The sequence below is a fragment of the Abramis brama genome (assembly GCF_963993115.1).
Source record: "Abramis brama genome assembly, chromosome: 20".
Classification (NCBI taxonomy): domain Eukaryota; kingdom Metazoa; phylum Chordata; class Actinopteri; order Cypriniformes; family Leuciscidae; genus Abramis; species Abramis brama.
Window position 1 is genome coordinate 227,501 of NC_139982.1, and position 17,500 is coordinate 245,000.

Below are 17,500 nucleotides of genomic sequence, written 5' to 3' on the forward strand. Positions count from 1 at the left end.
ATATAGAGGAGAGCAGTTACTGCAAACATTCTCATATTATATTATATTATATTATATTGTATTATATAGAGGAGATCAGTTACTGCAAACATTCTCTTTATATTATATTATATTATATTATATAGAGGAGAGCAGTTACTGCAAACATTCTCATATTATATTATATTATATTATATTATATTATATTATATTATATTATATTATATTATATAGAGGAGAGCAGTTACTGCAAACATTCTCATATTATATTATATTATATTATATTATATTATATTATATTATATTATATTATATAGAGGAGAGCAGTTACTGCAAACATTCTCATATTATATTATATTATATTATATTATATTATATTATATTATATTATATAGAGGAGAGCAGTTACTGCAAACATTCTCATATTATATTATATTATATTATATTATATTATATTATATTATATTATATTATATTATATTATATAGAGGAGAGCAATTACTGCAAACATTCTCTTTATATTAACGTATATTATATTATATTATATAGAGGAGATCAGCTACAGCAAACATTCTCTTTATATTGTATTATATTATATTATATTATTATATTATATAGAGGAGATCAGTTACTGCAAACATTCTCTTTATATTATATTATATAAAGGAGAGCAGTTACAGCAACAATTCTAATGATACTATATTATTATATTAATTATATTACAGTTTTTCTCAGTTGCTTTGGTGCATTTCTCAGATCACAACTAAAATTCTTACTTGTTCAATCTCCACATTATCTACTTGTGCACCTCATAAAAGCAATTTCTCATTCTTTTGAACAAATTGCAGTACATTCATGCAGTTGATTATGTGCAAATGTATGCTGTTTCTTACATTATTAATTGCTTATGTCATGTTTATAAAAATGTATTATACTGGTTCTCTGTTGAATAGTCTTACCCCACAAAACATATAGGCATTAGTTCCATAAGTCATTAAATGCAGAATTGGTTGAACTAGTTGTCATAAACTGTCAAACATATTTTCTATACAATTCTATTAGACTTTTTTTGTCCTGAATTGTTGAATTGCAGAGGTGAGTTCTGAATTTCACTAATGAAGGGGAATGTAAAGCATTAGATCAATCAATGATCAACCAGTTCTCTATAATAGCTCAGAGTGCATCTCATGAAGCTTCATCTGGGATGCATACAGAGCACAACACGTTACACACTCTGAGAGAGGAAGAACAACAGGGTGAACAGCCGAGAAGAAGAAGAGGAGCAAGGATGTGTGGTGGAAGGGTAAGGAGGTAAAACAGAGGAACAGGCTAAGATTGTGTGTTTCAGAAGAAATAAGTGCCATTATTGTAGATCATGTTCTCATTCATGACCTTATGGCCGAGGCTGGTTGAAGGGTGCAGCCGAATGTTGGGAGAACAACCGTGTGTCTTCAATCATTCAAGCGTTTGTAGACAGAACAGGTGTTCACTCTACTGTACTGTACTGTTCACCATAAACTGTAGACTTACTGTAATGCTATAGGCTATTACAGAAGTCTACTTGCATTATACATTATACAGTAAATATACTTGATAGAGACACGTACATACAGTATATGTGTGATAGTCTTGTTTTTTATATCACAATGCCACTGTACTGTAATCTTTTGTCAGACCAACAGTAAAAGTGCATATGTGAATCCTGTCCAGTCTCCTCTAGAGTAATGCGTATATGTGTGCTGTTTAAATTTATATGTCATTCAGATACAGTGCAGTATTTTGTATTTTCAATCATTGTCATCAAAATCGTAGCCATAGTTTACATCTGAAACTAAGCATTTTGACATTCTTGTTTGTGAACAATGACACAAGGATATGTTCTTTGATATTGTACTAAGGATTTTGAGCAAGTTACAGGAGTTTGATGGTAGGCTAATCTATTGTGTTCTGCTGTTTGTACGAAATGCACTTAGGTACTGGTGTGCAAATCTTAAGGATGATTCAATAAATGTACTAAAGTGACTGATAATAACTGTTAATAGAGCAGTTACAGCAAACATTATGTAACTGCTGTCTCTCTCTCTCTCTCTCTCTCTCTCTCTCTATATATATATATAGAGAGAGAGAGAGTCTCTCTCTCTCTCTATATATATATATATATATATAGAGAGAGAGAAAGAGAGAGAGAGAGAGAGAGAGAGAGAGAGATAGAGACAGCAGTTACATATAGTCATAATACAAAAGAAAAAAAGTGTTTAAAAGAATCATGAATCAAGCTGACACGTTTAAATGTTTGTTTACAGATGTATTTTGTTCTTACTTTGATTTTAAAAGCCATTGGATCTACACTAACCCTAACCCTAACCCTAACCCTAGCTCTGTCTCTGCCTGTCAGTCTGACTGAGATCTGCTCATACTGTGATCAGCCGCCCTTCCCCCACAGCACTGACTCTGATCGCGCGCGCGCCCTTCCCCCACAGCACTGAGACTGATCGCGTGCGCGCCCTTCCCCCACAGCACTGAGACTGATCGCGTGCGCGCCCTTCCCCCACAGCACTGAGACTGATCGCGTGCGCGCCCTTCCCCCACAGCACTGAGACTGACTGCAGAGTGAAAGAGATGAGATGAATGAACTAACAGACTGACCAGTGACAGAGAGATAGGTAATCAGCAGTGCTGCTCAAAAGATGACAATCTGTTGTGGCTATTGTGGCTTTACATTGTCTAACAGCTTCTCCGCCCTTTAATGTAAATACCATTCATTTATTAAATACATAAAAAGATAATGCTGTTAAATTACACGTTAAAGTTTAATTTTGAGCCTCGAAATAATCCACACTCCTTCCCCCTTCTTAACTCAAATAAATTCTGAAGTAGTTGTGGGACACTGATGAAATGACAACAACACAGACAAGTGCAGAACTGGAGATATACCAGCTCATATCAGCCCTGCTGTATATTTGCAGACATCAATTTACTATTTTGATTAATGATATTAGTAGAAAATAATATGTCTGTTCAAGAGATCTAGGTTGCTCATTTAGGCATTTTTTGCTCTTTTAAACCTGTGCTTGTACGCACATGCGCAGTGGTTCCTAGTTCGAGGCGGGTGGATTCGTTTAAAAGTGATCATGTGCTCTGTCCACTAGAAAAGACCGGAAAAGACACTCTGGAAAGACTCACTTCACCACAGGTTTTTTTTGTTTTGTTTTTTTTTAGTTTGAAGAAAGACTACTGTGATTAAAACTGTGGAAAAAAAGATTCTTGCCATCAGATAATTTTCTATTAGGTTAAATAAATGTAGTCACAATTTCAACGTGAAATCCAAATACGTAATTACGTCATTTACGCAAGTCTGCGACCGTGGATGTGTTTTCCCGGGAAATGCAGACACGTGACAATGGGACGCGAAACAGACGACGACAACCCCCACCACGCACGCATTAAAGGCTAAAGGTGAGATCTAGACTTGTCCTCAAAATGCATGATAACTAAATACATTGTGAAATATGAAAGTTAGTAAGATGTGTTTATTTTAGTTGTTTAATTATTTTTTCCTTAGGGTTTTATTTACTTCTCGACTGTATTTGAGTTTGCTTCTAATATGATGATTTGCTGCAATAAAGAAAAAGTTTATTGCCAACTTGTAGGCAATGGCCAGTAAATAGAATTTTGTTATTTTTTATATAATAGTACTTTAGATTCTGCAAATTAATCTAAACAACTGAGTCAGTGATAGTCTACTAGCCTATATCATTTTTTTTTTTTATCAAAAGTGTTGTCAACTATCAACAGTAATTTGTATAAATAATGAAATAATGAATTCCATTTTTTTATATCATTATTATTTGATAATTTTTATTTTATATAATATTTTTTATTACATTATATGCCTGTTCTTATTATTATTTATCTTTATAGAGCTTTTTTGCCCAATGCCAGTACATAGACACTTTATAGTATTTTTATTGTGTGTGTCAAATCCAAAGCAGACCAAAAGCACATTAAAAATAGCCCCTATGAATCTAGCTGGTTACTGACTGAAAATCTCCCATACGCTCTTAAATCAAATATGAATATACAGTAGATTGATGTCAATTGTGGTCACAAGGCACACAAGAACTAATGGTTTTTGGCATCATTGACATTGCCTTTTTTATCTAAATGCCTGTTGTTGACTGGTCACATGTGCTGTCATTGAATAGAGCTCTGTTGATATAATATAAAGATATACTTTAGTGTTTAACAGAAAAAAACACAACACAGGTTTGGAACAACATGAGGTTCAATTGAAACAACAATTAATATAATTGTATGTTAATTATGTATGTTTTTGGGTGAACAATTCCAGTAAGATCAACAAGATTTTTTTAAATATGCTTATTTATTTCATTCACCTTATATTTATTTTATTTATTTTTTTCAGTCATTTCAAGAAAGAAATTCAGCATGCTGGGAAATAAAAGGCGTAAAAAACCTCTGCAGGACGCTGAGCATCACATTACCTGTGAAACCGACAAGCCTGGGCTTCGAGAGCAGTTCATCAGCAAATATAAAGGCAAGTATAAATTACTAAGCAGTTTAGTAATAACGTTAATCTACAAAACTGAGAATTTAATGTGAGGTGAGTCATATGGTTGTTAGGCCAACTAATATCCATGTTTCACAAGTTAAACAAAACCAGTTACATTTTTGCATTTCTGGTTCCATCAACCCAAAGTCAATGTTTATTTGCACATTCTGAACCCAGTTATGCATAATAAGCCGACAGTGCATGTGGTCATGTAAACGCAGACTAAGGTCACCATAAACAGCATAAGCATAAACCAATCGACACAGATAGATTTTTGCCCCTTATTTGCAGATTTGCCCGGCATGTAAACACATTAACCTCTGTGTTCTGTGGCTTATTGAAGGGAGCATGTGTGATGTGTGACAGGAAAGTGTCCTTATTGTGGATTAAAGCACATCCAGACAGAGCGAGTGTTTTCTTGACCCAAGAACCTCTTAAAAGAAGTAAAACTTCTCGTTCAGAAGTGGTACAGTCAAAATCCTGCACCCGATACTGCATGAGAGGAGAATATGAGTCTGGAAGTTTTCCTCTGAAATTCTGGAATACTCTTGGGCTTTATTTAACAACTATTTTATTTTATCACAACTGACATGACATATGAAATACACAGTCAGATAAACGAATGGTTAGGTTTTGACGTCATTAACCTGATTTACTTATAAAGTAGTGGTTTACGTGGTTATTGGTTTGCATGTAAACCTGGATAATGGATTATTTCAAGAAGGTGATTTTATTTTGTTATCAGCGTATCGGTGTGCATGTAAACATGATCAATGGGTTTTGGTTAAATTCCTGAAATAAGATCCATGGTTAGCACAAGATCAAGATATTTTCACGCTTTACTCCACAACATAAAATAGTAATACTCTCTTGTGTGTTTTTTTTAAAAGCCTTTACTTGTCTGGTAAAAGGCAGTTGTTAACAAGTGTCTAAATGGGAGACGGGTTGTCTGGGACATTAAACGTCATCAGCTGAACAGATTAACTCATCTAGTCACTTTCACAGCCTCGTTGTGTTTATAATCGCACTCTTGCAAACTATTCTAGGTAGATGTAGGGATGGGGATGTATACATCACACAATCAGTCAAACATGCATTATAATAATGCAGAAACATTATAAATATTACACAGGGAGATGGATTTTAAAGCTTTAGAGTTCCTGGAGGCACATTTATCAACAACAACAAAAAAAAACCTCTATACTTTTATCTAAACTATAGAAGCCACATAAAACATCCATATACCACAAAGAAAAACTACCTGAAAGAGATGCAAATAATAAACAAACAGAATTGTCTTTTAAAATAATGCAACACAGTTGTTGAAGCTTCATCGTAAGGAAGTTGAAGTTGGTCAACCGTGGTGTAGTTTATAGATTAACTTTAGCTTATTTTCTGCAAATCCCAGTGGGTTTTTGTGGAGGAAACCAGGGGATGTTCAACTACTACCGGGTTGGCCTGCAAAAATAGGTTTGTGTAAGAAAATGTATGTAATTTTAACTGTATAATTTTAAGACTTAAAAGTATAATGTAAAGTATAAAAAGCAAATCATGCTTTGAGATTAGCCTGACTTTTGACTATTTTCCTTAAGTAATTTCCCTTTCACATCTTATAATGTACGTCATATGGTAGAGAACTTTTAGTAATAAAATAATAGTTGACATTAAAGAAACTGCAGCTAATGTATTTCTCCTCTTTAGAGCTTTCTTCCGACCGAACTGAACACTACACTGAAGCTGAGAACACGTTCCTGTTTGATTTTCAGTGGCATGGCAAAAATTGGTGGTGAGTACAGAACTGGTGGATTGATGTAGTAAGGATGCTAAAATATCTGGAACTGTAAAATACTTAGGATGTGTTCATACCTGGAGTTCTGTTCGCTTGGTTCGTTTGGTCCGGGTCCGCTTAGTGTTCAGATTGGCATTTCTATTGTCAAACCTGTTATGCTTGACCAGTCTGTCCTTTTTAGGGTCACATCTTCCTGTTTTTGGTTCGTTTACATGTCTCTGGGTCCATGTTACATTCTTTTTTCATTCGAACCGCACCAGAGTTCGTTTGGAAGCCAACTGAGACCTATTTATTCAGCATCTGGATCCTCTTGTTTGGTGGCACCAGGTTTCAGATGGCAGTGTTCACACTTATTCAAATTAACCACACTAACAGTCTAAACAAACATGCCAGGTGTGAACACACCCTAATAATTAAAATTCATCATGAACTGACATTAAGAGTACTGAGTGAAGTTTCCTTGAGTCATCTAAATTGGCTTTCCCTGTATTCCCTAAAGAGAACAAAATGATTAATTTTAGATGCCTTTATCTGAGAGCTGAGAGGATGTTGCAGTGCGCCATTTAATCTCATATATCATATAGATCAGTGGTTCTCAGACCCTCCTCTCTGCAGATTCTGTATGTCTCCTTCACCTGACACACTCAGTTGAGTTCATAGAGCTGTGTTCTGATGATGAACTCCTCATCTGAATCAGGTGGATTAAAACACCAGACATACAGCATATGCAGAGTGGTGGGTTCCCAGGACTGGGGTTCAGAACCACTTATAATAACTGTACATGTCTAGCTAGTACTGAGTGGTCATTTTATGTCTTTATAGCATGGATGCATCTAAAGAAGACTCGTCCTTGGGAAGACTTATGTAAATGATGAAACCAGAAATACTTGCAAAATGAGAACCGTTGAAGTGAGCAGAAAACCTCACCTGTGTCTCTTTGCTGTACGAGACATTCTACCAGGGGAGGAAATCACTTACAATTATGGCGACTCAGATTGGCCATGGCGAGTCAAGGTACTATCAAGAAAATGCTAAAGAGATTAATCAGTAATTCTCACAAATCTCATAATCTTAACTCTCATTCTGATTAGTTACCATGTGATTGTGGTCTCATATTTCTCAAGCCTTTGAATAAAGCATCAGCAGAATCCACTGATAAAAAGCCAGCCAGCAGTTTGGGTCTGCAGAAATCGGTAAGTCCACTTTAAAACATCTGTATCATTATATTATTGACTCTTTCAGCGTAGAGTTGTGTGTGAAAGAAATGATAGATAACGTGTAGGACAGCTAGAGGAATGAACATGAACAAGTTTTTCTGTCCTTTACAAATATTCTGATTTTTTTGATATTCACTGGTTTCTTTTCTGACATCCAGCCCCATTGTTCAGCTTCTGTTTCTTCTCCTGAATTGGACAAGGTGAACAGCAATGGTCCATATAAGCAGTCAGGCAAAGCAATAACATCAATGAATAAAACGGTAACCATCTCATACATGCAGCAACTATCTACTGATGTTTACTGCCAGCTAGTTGAAAGTGCAGTGAGTGATTTCTGAGAAACACTATTGATATTTGAAATCGACACCCAAACAGACACACCCCTCCCTTCATTGCTCGGCCCCCAAAATAATGAACACGCAACACAGGCAACCACTAACAGCTGGCGCTCAGGTGTTCAACTCGAAAAGATCTTTATCGCTGGCAAACCATAGGATGCTTTTTAAAGGTTTGGTTTTAGTTGATTGTAGGTGCATATCCACTTCATCCAGCACACGTGTGTAATAGAAGTGGGAAGTTCGGATCATTTTACTGACTCAGATCTTTAAATCTCGTTCATCAAAATGAACAAATCTTTTTTCGAGTTATTTCGTTCATTTCAGCAGAATGTATTTAAAATGTTACATGTTAGCCAAATTCCCCAAACACATCAAATGTTGATCGCATTTAGAATAAGAAAAGAATTGCAATGCAAGAAAAATGCCATATTATGAGAAACAGTTAATTTATTTATTTGGGTCTTCAGGCTATACATTCTGTTAGTTTACCTCACCTCCTGATCTAAGCCGTTCGATCATCCCGTGATCCTCATAAACTGAGCTTTGCAGTCTGTAGTACCAGATACAGTATTGATTAGTTCACGTTTCGAGTCTATCGACTTTGGGTTCAAGTCATTCGTGCATCACGTGACAGCCCCATATAGGCTGAGCTATGCAGTCGCTACCGGATACAGAATTGATTAGTTCATCTTTTGAGTTTTCGTGGACTTGATAGGTGAACTAATCATTTATCTTTCCGGTACTGACAGCATAGCCTCTGTGGGACTAGTGTTGCTTTCGTCAACGAAAATTATGACGAAATATTGTCGTCAACGAACCGTTATCACCTGACGAAAACGAGACGAGACGAGACGTAAATGCTGGTCATGTGACGATGACTAAAATACATGTATAATGCAATATCGTTGACGAATAAAAACGAGACTAAATGTGATTTACACAATAAAAACTATGCTAAAATGTTTCTTCATTTTCGTTGACCAAAACGAGACGAGACGAAATGTTATAACGTCACGACGAATGAGAGAGTTGTGCGTGAACCCATAGCTTTGTCAGCTTTAAATTCTGGTTTGCGATCTGGTCACCCGACCCGATTATCAGCGAATTTAACAATATTACTCCATTAGTTATTCCATTAAAATGTCTCATTGGTATATTTGACACATTCATAATCATTACTTTTGCCGGTTCTTTGTGACAGCTGTTATGTGCGTTATTAGCAGTGTCTCTGGTTACATGAACGCGTCACCGCATCAGCACCAGAACATGGAGATTTTATTTTAGAGAATAATCGCACAACCTATTCAATATTCTAGAATTAAATAAACTAATCGAATATCCAAAAATCGTGACTCATCCCTGCATGGAATCTCTTGTTTCTTTTCCCAAATCTTCACTCACGTCTCACCCATTTTCTAAAGGGATTATAAACGTGTCTTCATTGGTTTGCTTTTAATTAGGCCTATTATATTTGTATTCTTTACTGTGGTAAAGTAGAAAAACACTGTAGGACAGATAGCCTACATTTGTACTTGCATGTCAAATTATTTTTAACACAGTTTGTGCTTGTTATTAGACATAGGGCGCGTCAAGTTTAGTTGTAAAGCGCGTTTCACACGCGCGGGTGATTTTTAGTTTCACTTTCTCTGGCAGCGCAATCTCAAACATAGCCTAAATATTTCGCCCTTGTGGAGGATAAAATTCGCTCTTCAGACCAATTTACATCAAGTAGAAAACACGAAGATATCATAAAGAGATCGATGGTCTCTTTCCTGCTCGTGTCCCACATCCCTCTCAAAGCGCAGAGTGGTAGGCTATCACGCGTCTTTGTGTGGAAATATAAAACGAGTTTTTATTTTTTTAAATAACCCCCAACCACCGCCGGTAGTTGGTCCATTACCGCGGTGGTAAAAAAAACTGCCACCGTCACAGCCCTATACTAAATATAATAAGATAACCTTGTTTGAAATTCTATATTGACTGGGTTAAATAGAATTACATTACTAAAAAGAAACTAAAATACAATTTTCATTGACTAAAACTAGACTATAATGTCATCAGTTTTCGTCGACTAAAACTAGACTAAAATGTCATCAGTTTTCGTTGACTAAAACTAGACTAAAATGTCATCAGTTTTCGTCGACTAAAACTTGACTAGACTAAAAAGAGTATGAACGTGACTAAAACTAATAAAAACTAAAACGAAAGCTTGACACAAAGACTAGACTAAAACTAAAATTAAAACAGGCCGCCAAAAACAACACTATGTGGGACTGACCGGAAGAACGAAAGACTTGGACCCGAAGTCTCGAGAGATGAACTAATCATTTCTGTTTCCAGTACAGAACCCATGGGATGTTGGGCATGTGCGGTCAGCGCAAAATGAACGAATCACTCTCTGAGACAACTCGGTAGTCCCGAGTCATATTAAAGATTCGTTCATGACGACCCGTCACTAGTGTATAAACGCTTCAAATGATACAAAATTGTATTGCCATTAGAAATGTACTTATGTACCCACACTTATGTAAAATGTACCCACAATTAAAACAAACAAACTAAAAATGACTTGGATGGTATGGAGTAAATGTAGCGCCTTACTACCAACCTCTGCTAGTTAAGTATAGTTATTGGTTCAGAGTTTAAATGTCTGACTCTGAACCAATGTAACTATTAATGTGACTATTGTCACAATTTGTATGTAAAGTTTGTATAAATGTTTGTTTAGAGTTTTTATTTTATTAATGATCTTTGCTTTGAAATGTGCAAAACATTTTTTGTTCACTCCTACAGTGTGTTTGTTCTTGTCTGAAATGGGTGCCACAGTTTTCAATATTGCTAATGTACATTTTATTCTTGTTTAAGCTAAATACCTCTTTATATATCTGCAGAAGCGGTTTCAATCAAGATTGGCAAAATTAAGACAACATCATGAAGATTGCTATGAACGTTTTAACAGAGCAGAAATTGAAAAGGAACACAAGATTGCTAAACAGCAATCACAAAAAGTTTGTTTGGTGAGTAATATGTGAACATAATCACACTATTCTGTGATCAACGCCTCAGTCAATTAACGGTTAATTATTTTATTATTCATTTATTTTATTAATTAACAGTTTGCTTAGTCCTTTTGCTTTTAGACCTTATATTTTTATTCAAATTATATTTCAAGCTGTCACAGTCATCCTCAGTCGCATCCACATCTGATGCACCCTCTTCATCGGCACCCTGTGCTTTGTCCACCTCTATAATGGCCTCATCAACCTCATGCTCTCCTGCCCTGTCCTCATCACCGTCACCAGCTCCTGCGCCACCCATGCCACCTTCATCCTCGCCTGGGCAGCCTTCATCATCCTCGCCTGGGCAGCCTTCATCATCCTCGCCTGGGCAGCCTTCATCATCCTCGCCTGGGCAGCCTTCATCATCCTCACCTGGGCAGCCTTCATCATCCTCACCTGGGCAGCCTTCATCTTCATCATCCTCATCCTCGCCTGGGCAGCCTTCATCATCCTCACCTGGGCAGCCTTCATCTTCATCATCCTCATCCTCGCCTGGGCAGCCTTCATCATCCTCATCCTCCCCTGGGCAGCCTTCATCTTCATCATCCTCGCCTGGGCAGCCTTCATCATCCTCGCCTGGGCAGCCTTCATCATCCTCACCTGGGCAGCCTTCATCATCCTCACCTGGGCAGCCTTCATCATCCTCACCTGGGCAGCCTTCATCATCCTCGTCCTCGCCTGGGCAGCCTTCATCTTCATCATCCTCATCCTCGCCTGGGCAGCCTTCATCATCCTCACCTGGGCAGCCTTCATCTTCATCATCCTCATCCTCGCCTGGGCAGCCTTCATCATCCTCATCCTCCCCTGGGCAGCCTTCATCTTCATCATCCTCGCCTGGGCAGCCTTCATCTTCATCATCCTCATCCTCGCCTGGGCAGCCTTCATCATCCTCACCTGGGCAGCCTTCATCTTCATCATCCTCATCCTCGCCTGGGCAGCCTTCATCATCCTCATCCTCGCCTGGGCAGCCTTCATCTTCATCATCCTCACCTGGGCAGCCTTCATCTTCATCATCCTCACCAATCTAAAGAGACAAACACCTTGTCTGGTGATAAGACTTTTATTCAGTCAATGCCATCACCAAAGACGGAACTGCCAAAGGCGTACAACAAGAAGCAGTATTGCCTTAATTGCTCTAAGCCATATTCAAAAATGGCCAGACACCTTGAGTTTGTCCATCGCAACGAAGTGGGGGTTGTAAAGGCAATAGCATTTCCAAAACATTCCAAAGAAAGACGAGTACAGTTGAACCTCCTTAGAAAAAGGGGCAACTTTGCCCACAACACAGATGTGGTGAGACAAGGACATGGGGAGATGATTGCCTGCTACCGTCCAAAAAATAGACAAAGAGCCAAAGAATTTATTCACTGCATTTACTGCCAAGGGCTTTATAATAAGCGTAGCCTTTGGAAACATATCAAAAACTGTCCTCTGAAACCTAAAGATGATGATGCCCAGGGCAGGAAAAGAGTTTGATCTCTGTGTGCTCTAAACACACCAGTCAGCTTAGAAGTGAGCAACAGTTTCAAGAAAATAGTGTCCTTTATGAACTATGATGAAGTTTCGCGTGTAGTTCATACTGACAGATGCATCTTTACTTTGTAGTCAGACAGTGTTCCTTTCTCCATGGCCATTAGGACTTTACTCATTTTTGCCAGCTGTAGTGTTCCCTCTGGTAACCGGTAATACTGTCTGTGGATTCTGATATCGTGACCAAGGAAATCATCCAGTTGGTCTGCTTCATTCTCATTAAGGTTAAGAATTTTAGGCATGGTTGCTATGTGTTTCCTGAGCCTAGTTGATGACAGTGCTTCGGGGTTCTTTATGCCACATTCGCAAGCAGCTTTGTTGATGCACTCTCCTCCTCTGTATAGACAGACATTGCTCCACATCTAGCAAACATAAAGGGATTCTCTGCTGGAACACCACAAAGCTCACGCGTTTCAACAAGAAGCTCCATAGCAGAAACCATGGAAGGCTTGAGGAGCACAGGAACCTTTCTCCCTCGTTTACCACAGATCTCAACTCTTGAGAAGTGCAGACACAGCTTCCTCTCAAACTCAGACAGACAGAAGGCAATGTCTTCGTGTAGAAGAATCCCTGCTTTTAAAAGCTGACAAAAGCATCTGGGATACCTCACCTTCTCTCCTTCGGTTGAACAGGATGACCTGGGACAGCGTGACCTTGGCTAGAGCAGCGTAGCTGTCAGCAGAAGAGCAAGATCTGAGCTTACTTAGGAGCTCATTGTGTTTCTTTTCAAGATGTGCGTGCAGGACTTTGACATCCTGAGTGAAACGAATGATCTATGGTGTGTTCCACTTGGCTTCTTTCAATGTAGTTATAGCACCAGCAGAAATGTACTCATTCCACCTTGCATGGTGTATTTTCCTGAAGTCACGGGCACACTCAGCACGCTCATGATCTCCATACGTCATGGCATTGCTCTCAACAATGCTACAGATCTTGTTTAAAGAATGCCCAAGTTTGAGAGCTAAAGAAGGAATGCGGTAGGAGTTTTTCTCTTCATCATAGCCAGATACAACTTTAACAGCTGCTATGACATGTTTGAAGTTAGTTGGTATGATGAAGTCTACCATTGTTCTCAGTGGGGTAATCTTCCTTGCTTCAAGAAGAAGTCTGCCTACTTCTCTCATCTCTTCTGTCTGATGTAATCATGTTTGGTCACATCAGACCCCATCCTGTTGAACAAGTGCTCCCCCAGCTGCTAATGGCCATGGAGAAAGGAACACTGTCTGACTACAAAGGAAAGAAACTTGATGACATTGAAATCGACCCAAATGGTATGAGTATACTTGGACTGTCTGTGTGTATCTGTTCTTTACATATTTGCAAAACAATGTATATAATCATGTCACAGATGGTAAGTATAAGCAATAAAGTGTTATTTTTTTTGTCAATGAATAATTTAGAGCAACTTGAGGCCCAAGGTGATTCCATGTCAAGTGATGAGGAGGATTACAGTGACCTATCTCAGACAACAGCACCAGCAGAGACTGATCAACTTGTTCAATCTGATCAATCTGTTTCACAGGAGGATCAAGGTAAGAAAAATCTCTTAACTACGCAAACAACAATAATCAAATAAACATGAATTAGCTCCATGCAGCAGTATCCAGCCAAATTAAAAAAAATACACATTAGTCTTGATTTGGTCTTTACTCACCAATTTAGTTGTACTGAGAATGTGTAATGAGTATTTACTTGTTTTTAACTATTTCATAGGTTCTTCAAACGCTCCAAAAAAGAAATGGGAGGACAGTGAGGTAAAAGCAGTAGAGAGACACATGATGAAGTTCATCAAGACATGCAACGTTCCTGGTAAGCAAGACTGTGAAAGATGCATTCACGCAGAGCCAGAAGCTTTGAAGCAGCGAATATGGACTGGTGTGAGAAATTATGTGCGGAACAGGATCACGACTCTTAAAAGAAAGGTGGTTTGTAGGGAGGCACAAACACTTTAACACATTTAACACACTTTGCACATTATGCTCTTTTTGTAAGAAATGGAGCTAAATTAAAAGAAATGAGGATAAAGGTATAGAAATTAAAATTGAGAGGCGCTCACGCTGTGTTTGCAAGACATTTTCATGCAATACATGTACTGCTCAATACAGCATCTGTTTGTACAAGAATAAAGTTCAACATAAGCCTAAATACCGATGAAGTGGGGTCTACATTGTATCAGTTTTATTTGGATAAACATGACAATATAACAGCGTGACTACATGAAAGGGGATTTCATTGTTATAAAAAACAGATTTGTGAGCATTAGTGGAACTAAAGGTGTGAGAATTAACACGTAATTGTTGTGTTGCAGTGGATTCGGCCAATCGTGGATCGGTTGTGTCGTCATCAGAGCTCGTGAGTCGCTCTGGAGAAGCTGCGCTGGCTGAGTCCTCCTGCTCTCCATTAGCTCTCGCCGTGCTCTGATACCATACGTCACAGTCACGGGGCTTCGCTGTCTGAAGTCGGACACAAGTTCTAACCGGCAAGAACTGCTCAAGTCAGCCGCCGATCGGTCTGCGCAGCGCTGCATGAAGTCCAACAAGCCTAATGCTCTCCTCCCTCTTTTCATCTCTTCACATTCTCTCCTCCCTCTTTTCATCCCTCTTTACATTCTCTCCTCCCTCTTTTCATCTCTTCACATTCTCTCCTCCCTCTTTTCATCCCTCTTTACATTCTCTCCTCCCTCTTTTCATCCCTCTTTACATTCTCTCCTCCCTCTTTTCATCCCTCTTTACATTCTCTCCTCCCTATTTTCATCTCTTCACATTCTCTCCTCCCTCTTTTCATCTCTTCACATTCTCTCCTCCCTCTTTTCATCTCTTCACATTCTCTCCTCCCTCTTTTCATCTCTTTACATTCTCATTCTCTCCTCCCTCTTTTCATCTCTTTACATTCTCTCCTCCCTCTTTTCATCCCCTTTACATTCTCTCCTCCCTCTTTTCATCTCTTTACATTCTCTCCTCCCTCTTTTCATCCCCCTTCACATTCTCTCCTCCCTCTTTTCATCTCTTTACATTCTCTCCTCCCTCTTTTCATCCCTCTTTACATCCCTCTTTACATTCTCTCCTCCCTCTTTTCATCCCTCTTTACATTCTCTCCTCCCTCTTTTCATCCCTCTTTACATTCTCTCCTCCCTCTTTTCATCCCTCTTTACATCCCTCTTTACATTCTCTCCTCCCTCTTTTCATCCCTCTTTACATTCTCTCCTTCCATTCTCTCCTCCCTATTTTCATCCCTCTTTACATTCTCTCCTCCATCTTTTCATCCCTCTTTACATTCTCTCCTCCCTCTTTTCATCTCTTTACATTCTCTCCTCCCTCTTTTTATCCCTCTTTACATTCTCTCCTTCCATTCTCTCCTCCCTCTTTTCATCCCTCTTTACATTCTCTCCTCCCTCTTTTCATCTCTTTACATTCTCTCCTCCCTCTTTTCATCCCTCTTTACATTCTCTCCTCCCTCTTTTCATCTCTTTACATTCTCTCCTCCCTCTTTTCATCCCATTTACATTCTCTCCTCCCTCTTTTCATCTCTTTACATTCTCTCCTCCCTCTTTTCATCTCTTTACATTCTCTCCTCCCTCTTTTCATCCCTCTTTACATTCTCTCCTCCCTCTTTTCATCTCCTTCCATTCTCTCCCTCTTTTCATCCCTCTTTCCATTCTCTCCTCCCTCTTTTCATCTCTTTCCATTCTCTCCTCCCTCTTTTCATCCCCTTTACATTCTCTCTTTACATTCTCTCCTCCCTCTTTTCATCTCTTTACATTCTCTCCTCCCTCTTTTCATCCCCTTTACATTAGGCTTGTTGGACTTCATGCAGCGCTGCGCAGACCGATCAGCGGCTGACTTGAGCAGTTCTTGCCGTTTAGAACTTGTGTCCGACTTCAGACAGCGAAGCCCCGTGACTGTGACGTATGGTATCAGAGCACGGCGAGAGCGAATGGAGAGCAGGAGGACTCAGCCAGCGCAGCTTCTCCAGAGCGACTCACGAGCTCTGATGACGACACAACCGATCCATGATTGGCCGAATCCACTGCAACACAACAATTACGTGTTAATTCTCACACCTTTAGTTCCACTAATGCTCACAAATCTGTTTTTTATAACGCTGTTATATTGTCATGTTTATCCAAATAAAACTGATACAATGTAGACCCCACTTCATCGGTATTTAGGCTTATGTTGAACTTTATTCTTGTACAAACAGACGCTGTATTAAGCAGTACATGTATTGCATGAAAATGTCTCTGAAATATTTGTGTATTTGGCAAATAATACATTTATTTCACTTCAGCTGTGGTAAAGTATGCAAACACAGCGTGAGCGTCACTACAGGAAGCAGAAAGTGTCCGACTCGCGTCTCTGTTTTCAGCTGCACACTGCAACTCTCACCGATCAGTTACATCCAGCCACAGCCCATGTCCAACACAGCTAATGTAAAGGGTGAAAAGAGGGAGTAAATGTAAAGAGGGAGGAATCAAGGTAAAGAGGATGGAAAGGATGAGTGAATGTAAAGGAGGAAGTAGAGAGATTTTGAAGAAGGGTGGATGGATGAAGTATGGAGGATAGTTGGGCACTCAGAATCATTCCCACCTCCAAGTGAATTGTTTTTTCTTTTTTGTTCTTTTCTTTTTCTTTTTAATCTTTTTGAATTTCTGTCATTAACCACAATGTGTAATTTCAACACAATGTGTTCAAGTCTGTTAATATTAAAGAGTCATTTAATCGGAGTGTGTGTGTCACTCAAGTCCCCAAAGAGTCATTTAATCGGAGTGTGTGTGTCACTAGAGTCCCCAAAGAGTCATTTAATCTGAGTGTGTGTGTCACTAGAGTCCCCAAAGAGTCATTTAATCGGAGTGTGTGTGTCACTCAAGTCCCCAAAGAGTCATTTAATCTGAGTGTGTGTGTCACTAGAGTCCCCAAAGGGTCATTTAATCGGAGTGTGTGTGTCACTTGAGTCCCCAAAGAGTCATTTAATCGGAGTGTGTGTGTCACTCGAGTCCCCAAAGAGTCATTTAATCA

General features: G+C 38.8%; 2 protein-coding genes across 3 annotated transcripts in view; one reads left to right on the forward strand and one right to left on the reverse strand.

Moving 5' to 3' along the window:
- Positions 1 to 17,500, reverse strand: part of LOC311070542 (NLR family CARD domain-containing protein 3-like) — an 87,247-nt gene that overhangs the window by 5,934 nt on the left and 63,813 nt on the right. Inside the window, exon 9 of one of the 2 annotated variants that reach the window (XM_084094454.1) lies at positions 16,704 to 17,500. This exon is cut by the window's right edge and continues 1,904 nt beyond it. The exons of the other annotated variant lie outside the window; for it this stretch is intronic. The gene's annotated coding sequence lies outside the window, so the exon portion shown is untranslated. Of the gene's footprint in view, positions 1 to 16,703 lie in introns of those variants that run through there. 2 annotated transcript variants of the gene reach the window in all.
- LOC311070545 (uncharacterized protein) lies at positions 12,170 to 14,577 on the forward strand. Its single transcript, XM_084094457.1, has 3 exons — positions 12,170 to 13,756; positions 13,886 to 14,017; positions 14,199 to 14,577. The coding sequence occupies exons 1-3, from the start codon at positions 13,630 to 13,632 to the stop codon at positions 14,435 to 14,437; spliced, it is 498 nt and encodes a 165-aa protein (XP_083950583.1). The 5' UTR covers positions 12,170 to 13,629; the 3' UTR covers positions 14,438 to 14,577.